The 12,986-nt window shown below is 48.5% G+C and overlaps 5 protein-coding genes across 5 annotated transcripts; 3 read left to right on the top strand and 2 right to left on the bottom strand.

The window, feature by feature from the left end:
* Window positions 1-368: 368 nt before the first annotated feature.
* Window positions 369-2,320, top strand: BDW43DRAFT_259157 (putative 60S ribosome biogenesis protein Mak11). Its single transcript, XM_032040063.1, has 2 exons — window positions 369-1,548; window positions 1,600-2,320. Exons 1-2 carry the CDS (start codon window positions 616-618, stop codon window positions 2,191-2,193), a joined length of 1,527 nt encoding a protein of 508 aa, XP_031906607.1. The 5' UTR covers window positions 369-615; the 3' UTR covers window positions 2,194-2,320.
* A 305-nt stretch (window positions 2,321-2,625) lies between these two features.
* Window positions 2,626-4,301, top strand: BDW43DRAFT_305536 (translation initiation factor eIF2 subunit gamma; the record flags this gene model as incomplete). The annotated part of the gene is made up of 3 exons (XM_032045810.1): window positions 2,626-3,149; window positions 3,217-4,203; window positions 4,271-4,301. The coding sequence occupies 3 exons, from the start codon at window positions 2,626-2,628 to the stop codon at window positions 4,299-4,301; spliced, it is 1,542 nt and encodes a 513-aa protein (XP_031906606.1).
* A 1,070-nt stretch (window positions 4,302-5,371) lies between these two features.
* On the top strand, window positions 5,372-7,172 carry BDW43DRAFT_317780 (zinc metalloprotease; the record flags this gene model as incomplete). Its single annotated transcript, XM_032048582.1, has 5 exons — window positions 5,372-5,386; window positions 5,498-5,680; window positions 5,736-6,482; window positions 6,540-6,732; window positions 6,786-7,172. 5 exons carry the CDS (start codon window positions 5,372-5,374, stop codon window positions 7,016-7,018), a joined length of 1,371 nt encoding a protein of 456 aa, XP_031906605.1. The 3' UTR covers window positions 7,019-7,172.
* On the bottom strand, window positions 7,043-8,042 carry BDW43DRAFT_11592 (uncharacterized protein). The gene has a single exon (XM_032037996.1). The coding sequence runs from the start codon at window positions 7,842-7,844 to the stop codon at window positions 7,326-7,328; it is 519 nt and encodes a 172-aa protein (XP_031906604.1). The 5' UTR covers window positions 7,845-8,042; the 3' UTR covers window positions 7,043-7,325.
* A 1,040-nt stretch (window positions 8,043-9,082) lies between these two features.
* On the bottom strand, window positions 9,083-12,752 carry BDW43DRAFT_11559 (putative zinc metalloprotease). The gene is made up of 3 exons (XM_032037988.1): window positions 11,640-12,752; window positions 9,514-11,585; window positions 9,083-9,464 (listed from the first exon to the last, which is right to left on the bottom strand). Exons 1-3 carry the CDS (start codon window positions 12,529-12,531, stop codon window positions 9,276-9,278), a joined length of 3,153 nt encoding a protein of 1,050 aa, XP_031906603.1. The 5' UTR covers window positions 12,532-12,752; the 3' UTR covers window positions 9,083-9,275.
* Window positions 12,753-12,986: the final 234 nt, after the last annotated feature.

The raw sequence follows: 12,986 nt of genomic DNA, 5'->3' as shown, positions 1-12,986 counted from the left end.
TTTTCCACGGGTAGTATGGAGGGAATTTTTGGTTGGTTGGTTGGGGGGAGAGCAAGAAAGGGAGTGTAGTGTGTAGTGTAATGGGAGAGTGAACGTGTGGTTCCGGGAACAGAACAGCGCACGCAAAAGTGATCACTGCTAGGTATGGTATTGTTATCACTACCCCAGTCTGAAAGTTCCAAGGACAGGACATACAAGGAGAATACGCGGCGGCAGCCTGAGGCAGACAAAAACTCCCTTGCCTTCTTTTTCTTGGATGTTCTTTTCTTATGTACATATTAATATGCCATTTTATCTTTTTGTTATTTTTATTTTTCAAGTTATTTACTTATTTTATTTGTTTTTTCTTCTTCTTTTTTCTATCCCCTACTTTTGTCTCTGGAATTCTCCTCTTCCCTTGCTGGGCATTCCTCCATCATTGCCGCATTTAGTACCTTGGCTCCTGAGGCATTGTCGCAACTTTGGGTCTTGCTCACCGCCCAGTTTATTCCGTTAATGTCTGGCAGAAAAAAAGTTGCCCGCTTTTTTTTGTACTGCTTTCATATCTACATCTTAAAGAAAAATTAGTTATCGTTGGTAAAACATCTACCAACACTTTTAATAAGATCTCCAATCATGGCCAAGCGCAAGAGAGAAGAAGCGACCAAGGAGTCTCAAGTCTCCAGTCAACAACCATCGAAAGTGGTCAAGTCAACAACTAGCCATGTAACCTCCGCTGATACCCCGGCTATCACTTTACAAATAATCACTGGATCCTATGAACGAGTGCTGCATGGCTTCACTGCCGCCGTTTCCCCGTCTTGTTTCGCATCTAACGATGAGAAGGATTCTCCATCTCACTCGTCCGCAGTACAATTTGTCGATACTTTCTTGTTTGAGGCCCATTCTTCCGCCATCCGCAGCCTCGCCTTGTCCCCATTACCAAAGGCAGATTCGACCGAGGAATCGAAAAAGGTTATTCTGGCGAGCGGTGCGACAGATGAAACTATTAAGCTTTACTCATTGTCTGCCGCCCCTCTGGAAGTAAACGAGCAATATCCTTCTATCCCAACCCTCGCCGGTAACAAGATCCTCGAGAATCCTAAGAATCGAGAGCTCGGCACTTTGCTACATCACTCCGCCAGTATATCGGCTTTGCATTTCCCTTCCCGCTCAAAGCTTCTAGCAGCTTCGGAAGACAATACTATCTCCGTCACGAGGACTAGGGACTTTTCCGTTGTGTCTACTATTAAAGCCCCCCGTCCGAAGATTCAGGGAAGGCCCAGCGGAGACACAGCCCCTCCCGGAGGGTCACCATACGGTGTCAATGACTTTGCCGTGCATCCCAGTATGAAGCTTATGCTTAGTGTTGGGAAGGGCGAGAAATGCATGAGACTTTGGAACCTGGTGACGGGTAAAAAGGCAGGTGTGTTGAGCTTTGGTAGAGAGATTCTACAGAGCGTTAAAGAAGGCAAGTGGAGTACTGGTGAGGGAAGAAAGATTGCTTGGAACTCAAAGGGTGAAGAATTTGCCGTTGCATTTGAATGGGGAGCTGTTGTCTTCGGAATTGTGAGTACTTACCCTTCAGCTTACAATGCACAGGTCTAACTATTTCCGCAGGATTCGACACCAATCTGCAGGGTCTTTCCAAGTCCCCGGAGTAAAATTCATGAAATAAAGTATATCAGCCATGATCCTTCCGCTGAAGATGGCGACGAACTACTCGCGGTCTCCACAGAAGACGGCAGGGTTATCTTCTACTCCACCAAAAAGGTACAAAAGTCGCAGGATGAGGATGATTCGCCTATTCCTTACGCCGAGGCTGTTGCTGAACTTGGCGGGAAAGCGTGTGGTTTCCCGGGGAGAGTGAAGGCCTTTGAGATTCTAAGTCTCAAAGAGGAAAATCAAGCGCCTCAGGAGGATCTCCTCGTGGTTACGGGAAATAGCGAAGGTGTTGTACGCGTGTGGCATGTACATGGAAAGGATCTCGCTGGAAAAGGAAAGGCTGCGAAATCCAGTAAAAATAAAGATGAAAAAGACTCGAAAATCCGTCAGGTGGGAAAGCTTCTGAATGCTTATGAAACCGGAAACAGGATTACCTGTCTCAAGGCATTCGTTATGTTACCTTCGGAAGATCCCTCCAGCCTTCTGGATTCCGAAGAGGAATTTGAAGGTTTGGACAGTGAGTCGGACAGTGAGGAAAGTGATGCTTGATCATTTGGATATCATATTTAATGATTCCGTATTGTCCCTGTATACCCTACCATATGATGTTAGAGAGAAGAAGACATGTAAAAAGAAAGAAAAAAGAAAAAGAAAACCACAATAGCAAAAGCTTACCTCTTCTGTTTGAACCTAAGTATACTCAAATTGGCTGTCGAGGGCCAACTGGCGAATCAAGGGCGGTGACTCAGAGCGAGCAGAATCGATTTTTCACCGCCCTACAACGCACTCACTCCACTGCACAAAAGAACAAACCCCACTGACTGGTCGACCCAAACTTGCTATCATATCGCCTCTGTTCCCGCCAAAGCTGCAATTTTCACCATCATCACGCTCTCGACCCTACCGGTTTTCCAACCCCACCCTCAATACCCCTCACCCTACTCCGAAACTGCTACTGTACTTGGGTCTAACATAGCAATTATGGCTGCCAACGGCGATTTTTCCGACGATGAATCCCAGCCGGGGTCCCCCATGCTTAATGCGAACGGCCATGATAACATTGAAGAGCAAGAGCCCCTCGACCAAGAGGAGAAGCCCCTCAAGTCTTCGATGAAGAGTGTGCCCCCTCTGGATCAGCCCAAGCGGCCAGAGTTGCCCGAACAGCCAGACCCTGCTACCCTTGACCTGTCAACACTGACCCCTCTGTCGCCAGAGATCATTGCGCGCCAGGCCACTATTAACATTGGTACCATCGGACACGTCGCTCACGGAAAGTCAACGGTGGTCAAGGCTATCTCAGAGGTTCAGACTGTCCGTTTTAAGAACGAGTTGGAGCGGAACATTACAATCAAGCTGGGTTATGCCAACGCCAAGATCTACAAGTGCGACAACCCGGAGTGCCCTCGCCCAACATGCTTCAAGAGTTTCAAGAGTGAAAAGGAAATTGACCCGCCATGTGAGAGAGATGGGTGCGCAGGTCGTTACCGGCTGTTGAGACATGTCTCGTAGGTGGCCCTCTTTACGGTCTTGATGTTGGGTACTGTTTGCTGATCTTTTCTCCCCCTCCCTCAGCTTCGTTGACTGCCCCGGTCACGATATTCTGATGAGTACTATGTTGTCAGGTGCCGCCGTCATGGATGCAGCCCTTCTTTTGATTGCCGGAAACGAAACTTGCCCCCAGCCCCAAACTTCGGAACATTTGGCAGCTATCGAGATTATGAAGCTCAGCCATATCATCATCTTGCAAAACAAGGTTGACTTGATGAGGGAAGACGGAGCTCTCCAACATTACCAGTCGATCTTGAAATTCATCCGTGGTACTGTTGCGGATGGCTCCCCCATCATTCCCATCTCCGCCCAGCTGAAGTACAACATCGATGCTGTCAACGAGTATCTCGTTTCCCACATCCCTGTCCCTATCCGTGATTTCACTGCTTCTCCCCACATGATGGTCATCCGTTCATTCGATGTCAACAAGCCTGGTGCCGAGATCGACGAGCTAAAGGGTGGTGTTGCTGGTGGCTCCATTCTGACCGGTGTTCTTAAGGTGAACGACGAGGTTGAAATCCGTCCCGGTCTCGTGACCAAGGACGAGAATGGCAAGATCCAGTGTCGTCCCATCTTCTCGCGGGTTGTCTCCCTCTTCGCTGAGCACAACGACTTAAAGTTCGCTGTTCCTGGTGGTTTGATCGGTGTCGGTACTCGTGTCGACCCTACTCTATGCCGTGCTGATCGTCTTGTTGGTTTCGTTCTGGGCCATCGTGGACGTCTGCCCGCCATTTACACTGAAATCGAAGTCAACTACTTCTTGTTGCGCCGGTTGTTGGGTGTCAAGACTGCCGACGGCAAGCAGGCCAAGGTTGCTAAGCTGAGCAAGAACGAGGTTCTGATGGTCAACATCGGTTCTACGGCTACCGGTGCCAAGGTCATGGGCGTCAAGGCTGATGCAGCCAAACTGAGCTTGACCAGCCCTGCTTGTACCGAAGTTCATGAGAAGATCGCCATCAGTCGCAGAATCGACAAGCATTGGCGTCTGATCGGGTGGGCAAACATTGTTGCGTAAGTAATCCTTTTGTTTCCATCGTTGGGCTTCTTTTTGAATGATCAAAATTTAACCGTGTTGCAGTGGTAACACCCTTGAGCCCATTCTGAACTAAGCGAGCTATCATGTGTGTTAATGTAGCTTGGCCTGATTGGGCCAGCTGGAAGAGAAATGGAGGAACTATACCCTGTGGTTTCCTCTGATTCTCGGACAACAGGCCTTGAAGGGCTCAAGCTTCGTGGGGTACCGTCTACAGCATTGAAAGAGGGCATCTGGTTTACCCATGAATAGAGAACGCAGGAGGTCCAATCACCGTCCGTGCTTTCTGGTAGGAATGTCAAGGGAAAGAAGAACTGTTGGCATTCCCCGTGTTGGCGGCCTATACGAAGGTACTCAGTGAACAAGGGCCCAATATGTCCAGCCGGTGATGGATGGGTTGCAAGATGAGTTGTTACGGATGGAGTAGGAGGCTACTTCTTTGACGTGTGTTATGACGCTGTTCAGTGGAAAATTTTTTCTATGTCCATTTTTATTATTATTTTCTATTCTTTCGACTTGCATGAAGCTATGTAGGGGCTACTTCTAGGGAGATGACGAATGCAATGAAAAAGTAAAGCATTGGATAGATATGATTGAAGGTTGGGACAAAATATGCACACAGCCAATGTAATGTAATGTCCTTGCTATCTACTAGTGACCGTCATCATCACAATAGCTATTCTATTAGGCTCTGGTCACAGTACGTGTATATTCATGTCTCTACTTCGTATGGTTATATATATTGTAGTATCTCCGCCAAGGGGCTACTTCCTCGTGGATGTACTAAGATAATGAGAGGCCCCTAATGCTAAATATAGCCTACATACCAAGATTGTCATAGTAAGGAAGTATTGATGGTCCACTTATTGGTTGAACTTCTATTGTTATTGATTCACAGGCAACCACAATAGGTAATTGCTATACATACATACTGCATACACATACATACATACATTCTTGGTTCCATTGTATTGAAATCGTGTATTGAACTAGTAACAAGGAGAGACAGCCCTGAGAGGGTGACTAAGGCACTCCATTCGCTCTCAATACTTCAAGCGCAACCAACTTCTTTGGAATGCGATCAACCTGACAAACAACACAGCACCGCACTTTTAACATTGAGGCAAAGCTGGTGCTGGGTTCAAGATGTATTTACTCGAGGTGAGATTCGTGCGCCCCTATGACCTTAGAGAAATTCCAAACTTCCCAAGGAGCAATTACCCCAGTTTAATAAAGAGCTGTAGCTGATCTGGCTTACCGTGGCGGTTATAGCAACTGGCGCGTCTCCTCGACCGCCCGTTCTTCCCATGGAAGAATGTTCTCGTGGGGTTTTCTTTGGGACAGTTTGTCCTAGAGGGCCTTTTATCTCTCCGCCAATATAAGGTCTTGCAACGGACAAAGCCACCACAGGTCTTGGAGAATGAGGTGTCCCAGAAGGTCTTCGATCAAAGTCAGGTAAGCATGCCCGTCAGCCGTCTAGATGAACTGTTTCACCTAACTGCATCCCTAGTCTTACGGTCGCGCGAAAGCCAAGTTCGGCTTCGTTGCTGGTCTCTACGGTCAAATCCAGAATCTTGCGTTCATCTACGGCGATATCCTCCCCAAGCTCTGGGGAGTTAGCGGTCTTCTGTTGACAAATTATCTCCCTTCACGGTTTCAGGGCGAAATCACTCAGACACTCGTGTTTCTGTTCGGTTTCAATCTGATTAGCACTGTTCTGTCACTTCCGATCTCGTACTACAACACTTTTGTTCTGGAAGAAACGTTCGGCTTCAACAAGCAAACGCTCAAACTCTGGGTTACGGATATGCTGAAAGGTCAAATGCTCGGTGTTGTGCTTGGTGCTCCTATCATCAGTGCGGTGCTCAAGATTATCCAAAAGACTGGTAACTCGTTCTTCTACTATCTGTGGCTCTTTGGTGTCTTTGTCCAGATCTTTGCTATTACCATCTACCCGATTGTGATCTTGCCGTTGTTCAACAAACTATCGCCCCTGGAGCCTGGTGACCTGAAGACCGGTGTCGAGAATCTCGCCAAGAAGCTGAACTTCCCTCTCCAGGAACTTCACGTTATCGATGGTAGCAAGCGCAGTGCCCACAGCAACGCCTATTTCTATGGACTGCCCTGGAAGAAGCATATCGTTATCTATGACACTTTGATTGAGAAGAGTGAGTCGGAGGAGGTGGTCGCTGTTCTGAGCCATGAACTGGGTCATTGGAGTCTTAGCCATACCACCAAGCTGTTCGGTATTGCTCAGGTATGTTCGCTTGCTTGATTATTGTGTGCTTGGGAAATGTCAAGCTGACTGTCTTAGTTCCACATGTTCTATATCTTTGCTCTCTTCTCGGTCTTCGTGAATAACAGATCATTGTATCACTCTTTTGGTTTCATCAACGAACAGCCCATCATGATTGGATTCCTTTTGTTCTCGGATGCTCTGGCGCCCATGGATGCCGTTGTCAAGCTTCTGATGAACATCCTCAGTCGCAAGTTTGAATTCCAGGCCGGTATGTCTCTCCGCCCTTTCTCGTGACATGTTTCAATGCTAACTACCACCAAGATGCGTTTGCTGTGAACCTTGGATATTCGGAGAAGCTCGCCTCATCCCTTCTTAAGCTCCAGATTCAAAACTTGAGCACCATGGATGCCGACTGGATGTATGCCAGCTATCACTACTCCCACCCCATCCTGTCCGAGCGTCTCAAGGCACTCGGCTGGAAGGGTGGAAAGGTCACCGACCTTAAGGCAGAGGACAGCGAGAAGCCAGTTAAAGCTGCTGACCGCGAGCTGTGAGCCACTATGATGCTGCTATTTTCATTCACGTTCCGAGTTAGTGTGGAAACCTTTGGGAAGTTTCGGCTATTTTGGTCCTGTAGGACGGGTTCGGCGGTTGTAGAAGCGTGGGAATTCGTCATTGAAAAAGAAGAGTAATAAGACAGGGGAAAAGAAAACTCCTCTGATACGCCCAATACAAGATACATGGCTTTTGATACCCAACCTAAAAGAATCAATCCCATAGCAGAATGAAGCCAACAAAACCTTCCAATCATAGACCCATAACAGCCCCCGTTTCCACACCTTGTCCTCTTCTCTATCCCCTTTACTCTTCAGCTTGGATCTCGCCCTTCGCTTTAGCCCTTTTCTCTGCCAGTCTTCTCTCCTTCTTCTTCCGCTTCCTCTCCTCCTTGTCAAGACCACTGGTATTCTCTCTCGCATCATCCACCTCCATCTGACCTTGTGCATCATCCTCATCTTGAACCGCATCCGCGCTTTCACCCTCCGCGAACTTCTTTGCATCCTCCCAATCACCGTTCGCCCCCACTTGCCGCTGTTGCTGCGCATCCCCTTCCTCCAGCTTTGCGAGCGCCAAATCACGTCCCAGGACCTCACCCGCCAGGCCGGCCTTCACGCGCTTCAAATTGTGTATCGTAAGATTAGGCGCAGCGGCTGTGGTGCGCGAAACGGGGCCATGCTCGCTGATTCCGGCGTTTGGTTGGTATGCAGGGTCTGTGGCAGCAAGGTCGATGTACGCAGCCAGAAAGTCATGCGCTGCAGACTGGGAGATGGATTTCGAGTTGAGAATGACTGTCGGTGGGATGGGGGAGGGCCCGGTAGCCATTGTGACGGGTTGGATAATGGTCGGGTTCGGATTGAAGCTTTTCTGGTATAGAACTTATTATAAAAAGTTCCCTTTGGAATACTATAATCTGCGCAATGTAAAAGGAACCGTTTCTTATTCCAGTGATCAAGAAGCACATAGAAATGTACAGACGGGAACCAGAAAATGAATGAACTATGAAATCCGAGAGAAGAAAAAAGTTGGAGGGAAATGTGGTCCGTGCTCACTCCGCCCGGAGGTTCAATTTTCGTTCCGCCCATTCAATCGATAACTCCAAACTGGTCTACTTCCTCTCCGGATCCCAACGCCGTCGCTTCCCTTCTCCCGGCGTACGAGTACCCCCGTTAATCTTCATAATTCAACCAACTCGTGACCATGCTCTGCTTCCGGTGTAGGGCCGTGCCCTCCGCCCTGAGGACCTACTCGACCCCGATGTCCATGTCACGGTAGGTAGCAATAGGGCTACGATTCCACTCTTCTTCCCAGACGTCCCCAAATCACACTTCATAGATCCTTTCCCACGCCGTGAATGAAAAGCCCACAATACTAATCGATTCAATCTAGATACCTCACCCCCAAAACCACCACAACAACACCGTTCAGCACACTCTCCTCACCATTCCGTTCCATGACCAACTTCACCACCACCCGTCCTCAACATCAAACCCCCAGTACACAACTCCCCTCCGCGGTCACATTCTCCGCTCAGCAGACGCGCGCTTTCTCCGCCAGTGCCTCCCTGGCCGGTAAACGTGCGACCTATAATCCGTCGCGACGGGTGCAGAAACGGCGTCATGGATTCTTGGCTCGGGTGCGGACGCGTGGAGGGCGGCAGGTGCTTCTGCGGAGGAGGGCAAGGGGTAGGAAGTCGTTGAGTTGGTAGTTTGATTTGATGGTTGACTGATTGATCTGGAGGAATGCGGGAATGTTGGTCGGGGGCCATACCATCGGATGAATGCGGCATCTGTATGATTTGAGGGCCTCTGGCTTGTTGAGATGTTTGGCTGTTATTTTTTTTCTCTTTGTTCGTTACGTACTTTTCGGGGGTTTGAGGCTTTCTTCTCTCTTTTAAACGGAGAAAGGTTGTTAAGGCCTTGGATATAACGGGACTGGGAGGGTCCTGATGTACCATATGCAATACATAGGTTGTTTTTTTGTCTGGGTACTTCTTATCATATACCGTTGTACGGAGTAAAGTTTTATAGATATTCGATCGTGAGTTATAGATAATAGATGTGAACAGATTGTAGATCTTCCCAGGGATAAACAAAAAGCAAACATCAATAGATACAGTTCCTGACTCTATGGCTTTTCTATGACTGCAGTCGCCGGTCTGTCTTTGTCTAGTGATCGATTTTGTGCGGTTTGTCGTGCCAATACCATTCCAGTCATCGTAAAATATCCCTAGCCGTCTCATTATGGAAAGAGTGTTCACTCGTCATCTTCGTCGTCGTCTTCGTCATCTTCTGATCCCGTTTCATATTCATCATCATCTTCATCTTCGTCGTCGGATTCCTCGTCCTCGTCGTCGCCGACCTTCAGGCCGTAGTCGTCCTCAAATTCCTTGAGCGGTTGCACCACGGGAGTGAACCCAGACGACTGGAGACCCTCCTTGATAGTCTAACAATTGATTAGCATTGACCAGCCAGGGAACTTATAGAAACCATACCTCCTCAAGGACAGTAGCACAGGTGATAACAATGTTAGCCGTCTTAGGCTCAAACAGAGGAAGAATAATATCCCGCAGCGCGCCCTTGATATCCTCAACACTAATGTTCCGAACCTGCTTGAGCATCTTCTCCTTGTAGTCGCTGGGGAGGTTTCGCACCACCTGGCGGGTGAAACTGCCCTGAGCTGCACCAGCAATGGTCGCCTGCTCGTTGGCATAGCTGACCACTATGCTGCTGATCGATCCTTCGAGCATCAAAGGATCAAATGGAACAGCACCGGACAGGTGGTTCTTGACGATCTGCTTGCTTGACTCAAAGGCCTTGTGTGCATTGGGAGACCGGTACACATCGAAGTTAACAAAGCCGGTATCGATATTGTACGCGAAGTTGGTGCCATACGCCAGACCAGTGCCACGGACCGCAACCCAGAGAGGACCCTCAACCGCATTCATATAGGCGATTGCCACTAAGAGGGCAGGAAGGCGGGGGTCATTATATGAATCAAGACCCCGAGCGGTCGCGTACGCGAACGACGAGTCAATAGTCGGCATAGGAACCACATATGACCGCTCACCCAGTTTCTGACCAGCGTCACTCAATAATGGTCTTCTGGCTGTGATGGGCTGTAGGGTGGAATTTGCACCCAGCCGCTCAACAAACGGTTTCCAGGCTGAGACTGGACTCTTGAGTTTCTCAAGATCAGCAATGACCAAGACTCGCATGTTTTCAAACTGGAAGAGTGCCTTTCGTATCTCTTCCATACGGGCAACAACGATTTCTGGTTCCTCGGCCAACTGTCGCTTGATACGCTTCAGATAGCGCGCCTTCACTAGAGTGCTTCGGGCCCGGACAATGGACTCGGCTGCGTAGTGGACCATTACGTGCACTGCCGCAAGCATGTCATCACCGCTGCGCTTCGAATCGGGAACATCGGACAGAAGTCGACTGGTGATTGCTCGAAGCCTCTCAACGTCGAAGACTGAGCTCCAAGAGAGCTCCTGGAGCCATGCAATCGCCGTACTATACTTCTCCAACTCGACTTGGAAGGAGATACGCAACATCTCTGAGTTTCCCAGGCTTCTGGCTCCTTCCATAGAATATCCAACCGTGTCTCTCTCTAGCTCAACAACAACCTCCTCGAAGTTGATAGTTTTTCCATCACGCTGAACAGGTAGATTGAAGAATGCCTCAGTATACACAGACAGGAGAGGACGAAGTTGAACCGGAACAGACTGGGCTGAGATAAGAAGGGAAAGCTGGACAAAGTTGCTAGGAATATGCTCAAAATGAATAAACAGCGGCATTTCCGAGCCATCGGCATCTACAAGCTTTTGGGCAGCATGGTCAGGGCGTCCCGCCTTCAAGGCAGCACCAGATCTGGCCGTGGTGGTTTCCACGAAATGGATCGATTCAACCCCTGGAATGCGGAATTTCTCCAGCAGCTCCTTGGGAATCTCCTTGTCATTCTCGGCCTTTGCTTTTTCGAGCTTTTGAGCCAGCTGCTTCAGGCCGTCTTCCCCGAGACGCTTCTTTTGCGCTGCCACCCTAGCTTCTTCCTCCCTCTTCAGGGTATCAGACATCTTCGTTGATGGCACGCCTAGAATAGTGACATGGGGTGCATCCGAGATCCATCTCTTGATAAAGTTTCGCCATTCATTCTCGCTCCATTGTTCGAGTACGTCGTACTCTTTCAAAGTCGCAACATCCAGAAGAGTTGAGCCATCTCTCTTTCCGAAAAGGAAATCCGAAATAACATACTCGGCGAGAGACGAAGCAGAGCTTTCAGTAGAGAATTTCCAGGTCCGTCTTTGCCGGTCAATGCATTCTTTCAGATACTTCATGTCTAGTTCTTTCTCCATTGCATCCTTCAACACGTCAAAAAAGCGCTGTTCCACTTGAGTCAACTTGTCCGTTTCCACACTGGTCAAAGTGAAACGAATCTCAAGAGAAGGGTGGTCCTCAGTGGCATAGTAGACCGCGCTTGCCAGTTGTTCTTTCTCGACAAGGATGTTGTCTAAAAGCGAAGCGGATGATCCAGCAAGGTACAAAAGTGCAACATTAACGGCCCCAGCTTTTTTAAGAATAAGCACAGTAATGAAGTCAGAGGAAGGGATCTGGAACTTACTTTGAATAGGATCTGTGCAATCCGGTCCGAGAAATCTGATCTCAATTTCTCCAAAAGACTCATCTTCTTCCGGAAACTCCACCTTCTCCACGAAAGTCTTTCCCAATGGCGGAGCCTGCTTGGAGTCTACCCATGGTCGTTTGAATGGAGCATCTGGGCTTGGAATAACGTCTAGAATGGTATTCTCGAAATTATCCAGAGTTTCCAGCATGTTGGCATGATCGACCTCGCCAGTGATGATCAGACACAAGTTCTTCGGTTGATACATCTCCCGATGAAATGCTCTGATCCTCTCAGCCGTGAGAATGCGGAGCTGCTCCATCATACCTCCGGTCTCATAACGGAAGCCCACACCATGCGGGTAAGTCAGACGACGAGCAGTCAGGTCTATCAACTCTGCGGCGTTATTCTGAACCCCCTGCATCTCCGAATAGACAACACCTGCATCATTTCCAGTGCCATCGACGTGATGCACTTCGGTGTAGCAGCCTTCGTCTGTTAAAGTCGGGGCAATTACATGCTCGAGGTATACAGGGAGGATTTGTGCAAATCCTTCCCAGCCCGCTGTGTCAAGCGTGTAGGCTGTATGGTCTGTAGCTGTCCAGGCATTAGTACTCGAGTAAACCCGCGTGGCGAGCTTGTCAAGAAACCCCTTGTATCTGTAATTGCGAGAACCCATGAAGCACAAATGCTCCAAGGTATGAGGGGCTCCTGAATCATCATGAATCTCTGTGGCAAGGACGAAATACCCAGTTACCTTAGGGCCTTTCTGGTCGATGACCACGACCCGCATGCCAGTCCTCTCAGATTCATACTGAACAAACTCGCTTGGCGAGTAGTCGGGTTTGAATTTCTGCAGTAACTTGAAATGGCTTTTCTGACTGGGAGACATCTTGTTAAGCGATACTGAGAATCTCTGATGAAGTACTTTAAACCTAGAGCCCGTGATCGTTGTTGGTAACCGTCTGTAGGATGGTCAGTAAGCGATACTATAAAGCGACGCTAGAGAACGAAATGGAGAATGCACGGATCCCACTACTATATAAATCTAAGCAGGCTTAAAAAGAAAAACCCAAACAGAACATTAAAAGAACAGATTGAGGCGAAACGCATATACGCAAACATGCTGGAATGAATTCCGTGAGAAGACCGCTAAAAAGAATACCAATGCCACACTTTTTTTTTTTACGTTTTTTTATCTTTTTTGACCCCTCCATTTGATAACAAGCGGACGATAGTAACTTACATGGATCGATTAGGTTTTGCCCAAGTCAGGCCTCGTAAGAAAAGCCGAGACAGCACGATGGACTCTGCTTAACAGCTGATATTAATGCTCCAAGGAGGTCG

Source organism: Aspergillus alliaceus (genome assembly GCF_009176365.1).
Source record: "Aspergillus alliaceus strain CBS 536.65 unplaced genomic scaffold BDW43scaffold_1, whole genome shotgun sequence".
In the NCBI taxonomy this organism is placed as follows: domain Eukaryota; kingdom Fungi; phylum Ascomycota; class Eurotiomycetes; order Eurotiales; family Aspergillaceae; genus Aspergillus; species Aspergillus alliaceus.
Note: the sequence above shows the minus strand (reverse complement) of the source record. Positions and strands in the feature narration are given on the sequence as shown.

What these genes read in the sequence shown, in the direction of transcription:
- BDW43DRAFT_11559 (XM_032037988.1), bottom strand. Translation starts at nt 12,531, where the DNA reads ATGTCTCCCAGTCAGAAAAGCCATTTCAAGTTACTGCAGAAATTCAAA. An exon ending in TTGCACAGATCCTATTCAAA is followed by an intron (nt 11,586 to 11,639) that starts GTAAGTTCCAGA and finishes TTCTTAAAAAAG; the next exon opens with CTGGGGCCGTTAATGTTGCA. An exon ending in GTGCTACTGTCCTTGAGGAG is followed by an intron (nt 9,465 to 9,513) that starts GTATGGTTTCTA and finishes ATCAATTGTTAG; the next exon opens with ACTATCAAGGAGGGTCTCCA.
- BDW43DRAFT_11592 (XM_032037996.1), bottom strand. Translation starts at nt 7,844, where the DNA reads ATGGCTACCGGGCCCTCCCCCATCCCACCGACAGTCATTCTCAACTCG.
- BDW43DRAFT_259157 (XM_032040063.1), top strand. Translation starts at nt 616, where the DNA reads ATGGCCAAGCGCAAGAGAGAAGAAGCGACCAAGGAGTCTCAAGTCTCC. An exon ending in GAGCTGTTGTCTTCGGAATT is followed by an intron (nt 1,549 to 1,599) that starts GTGAGTACTTAC and finishes CTATTTCCGCAG; the next exon opens with GATTCGACACCAATCTGCAG.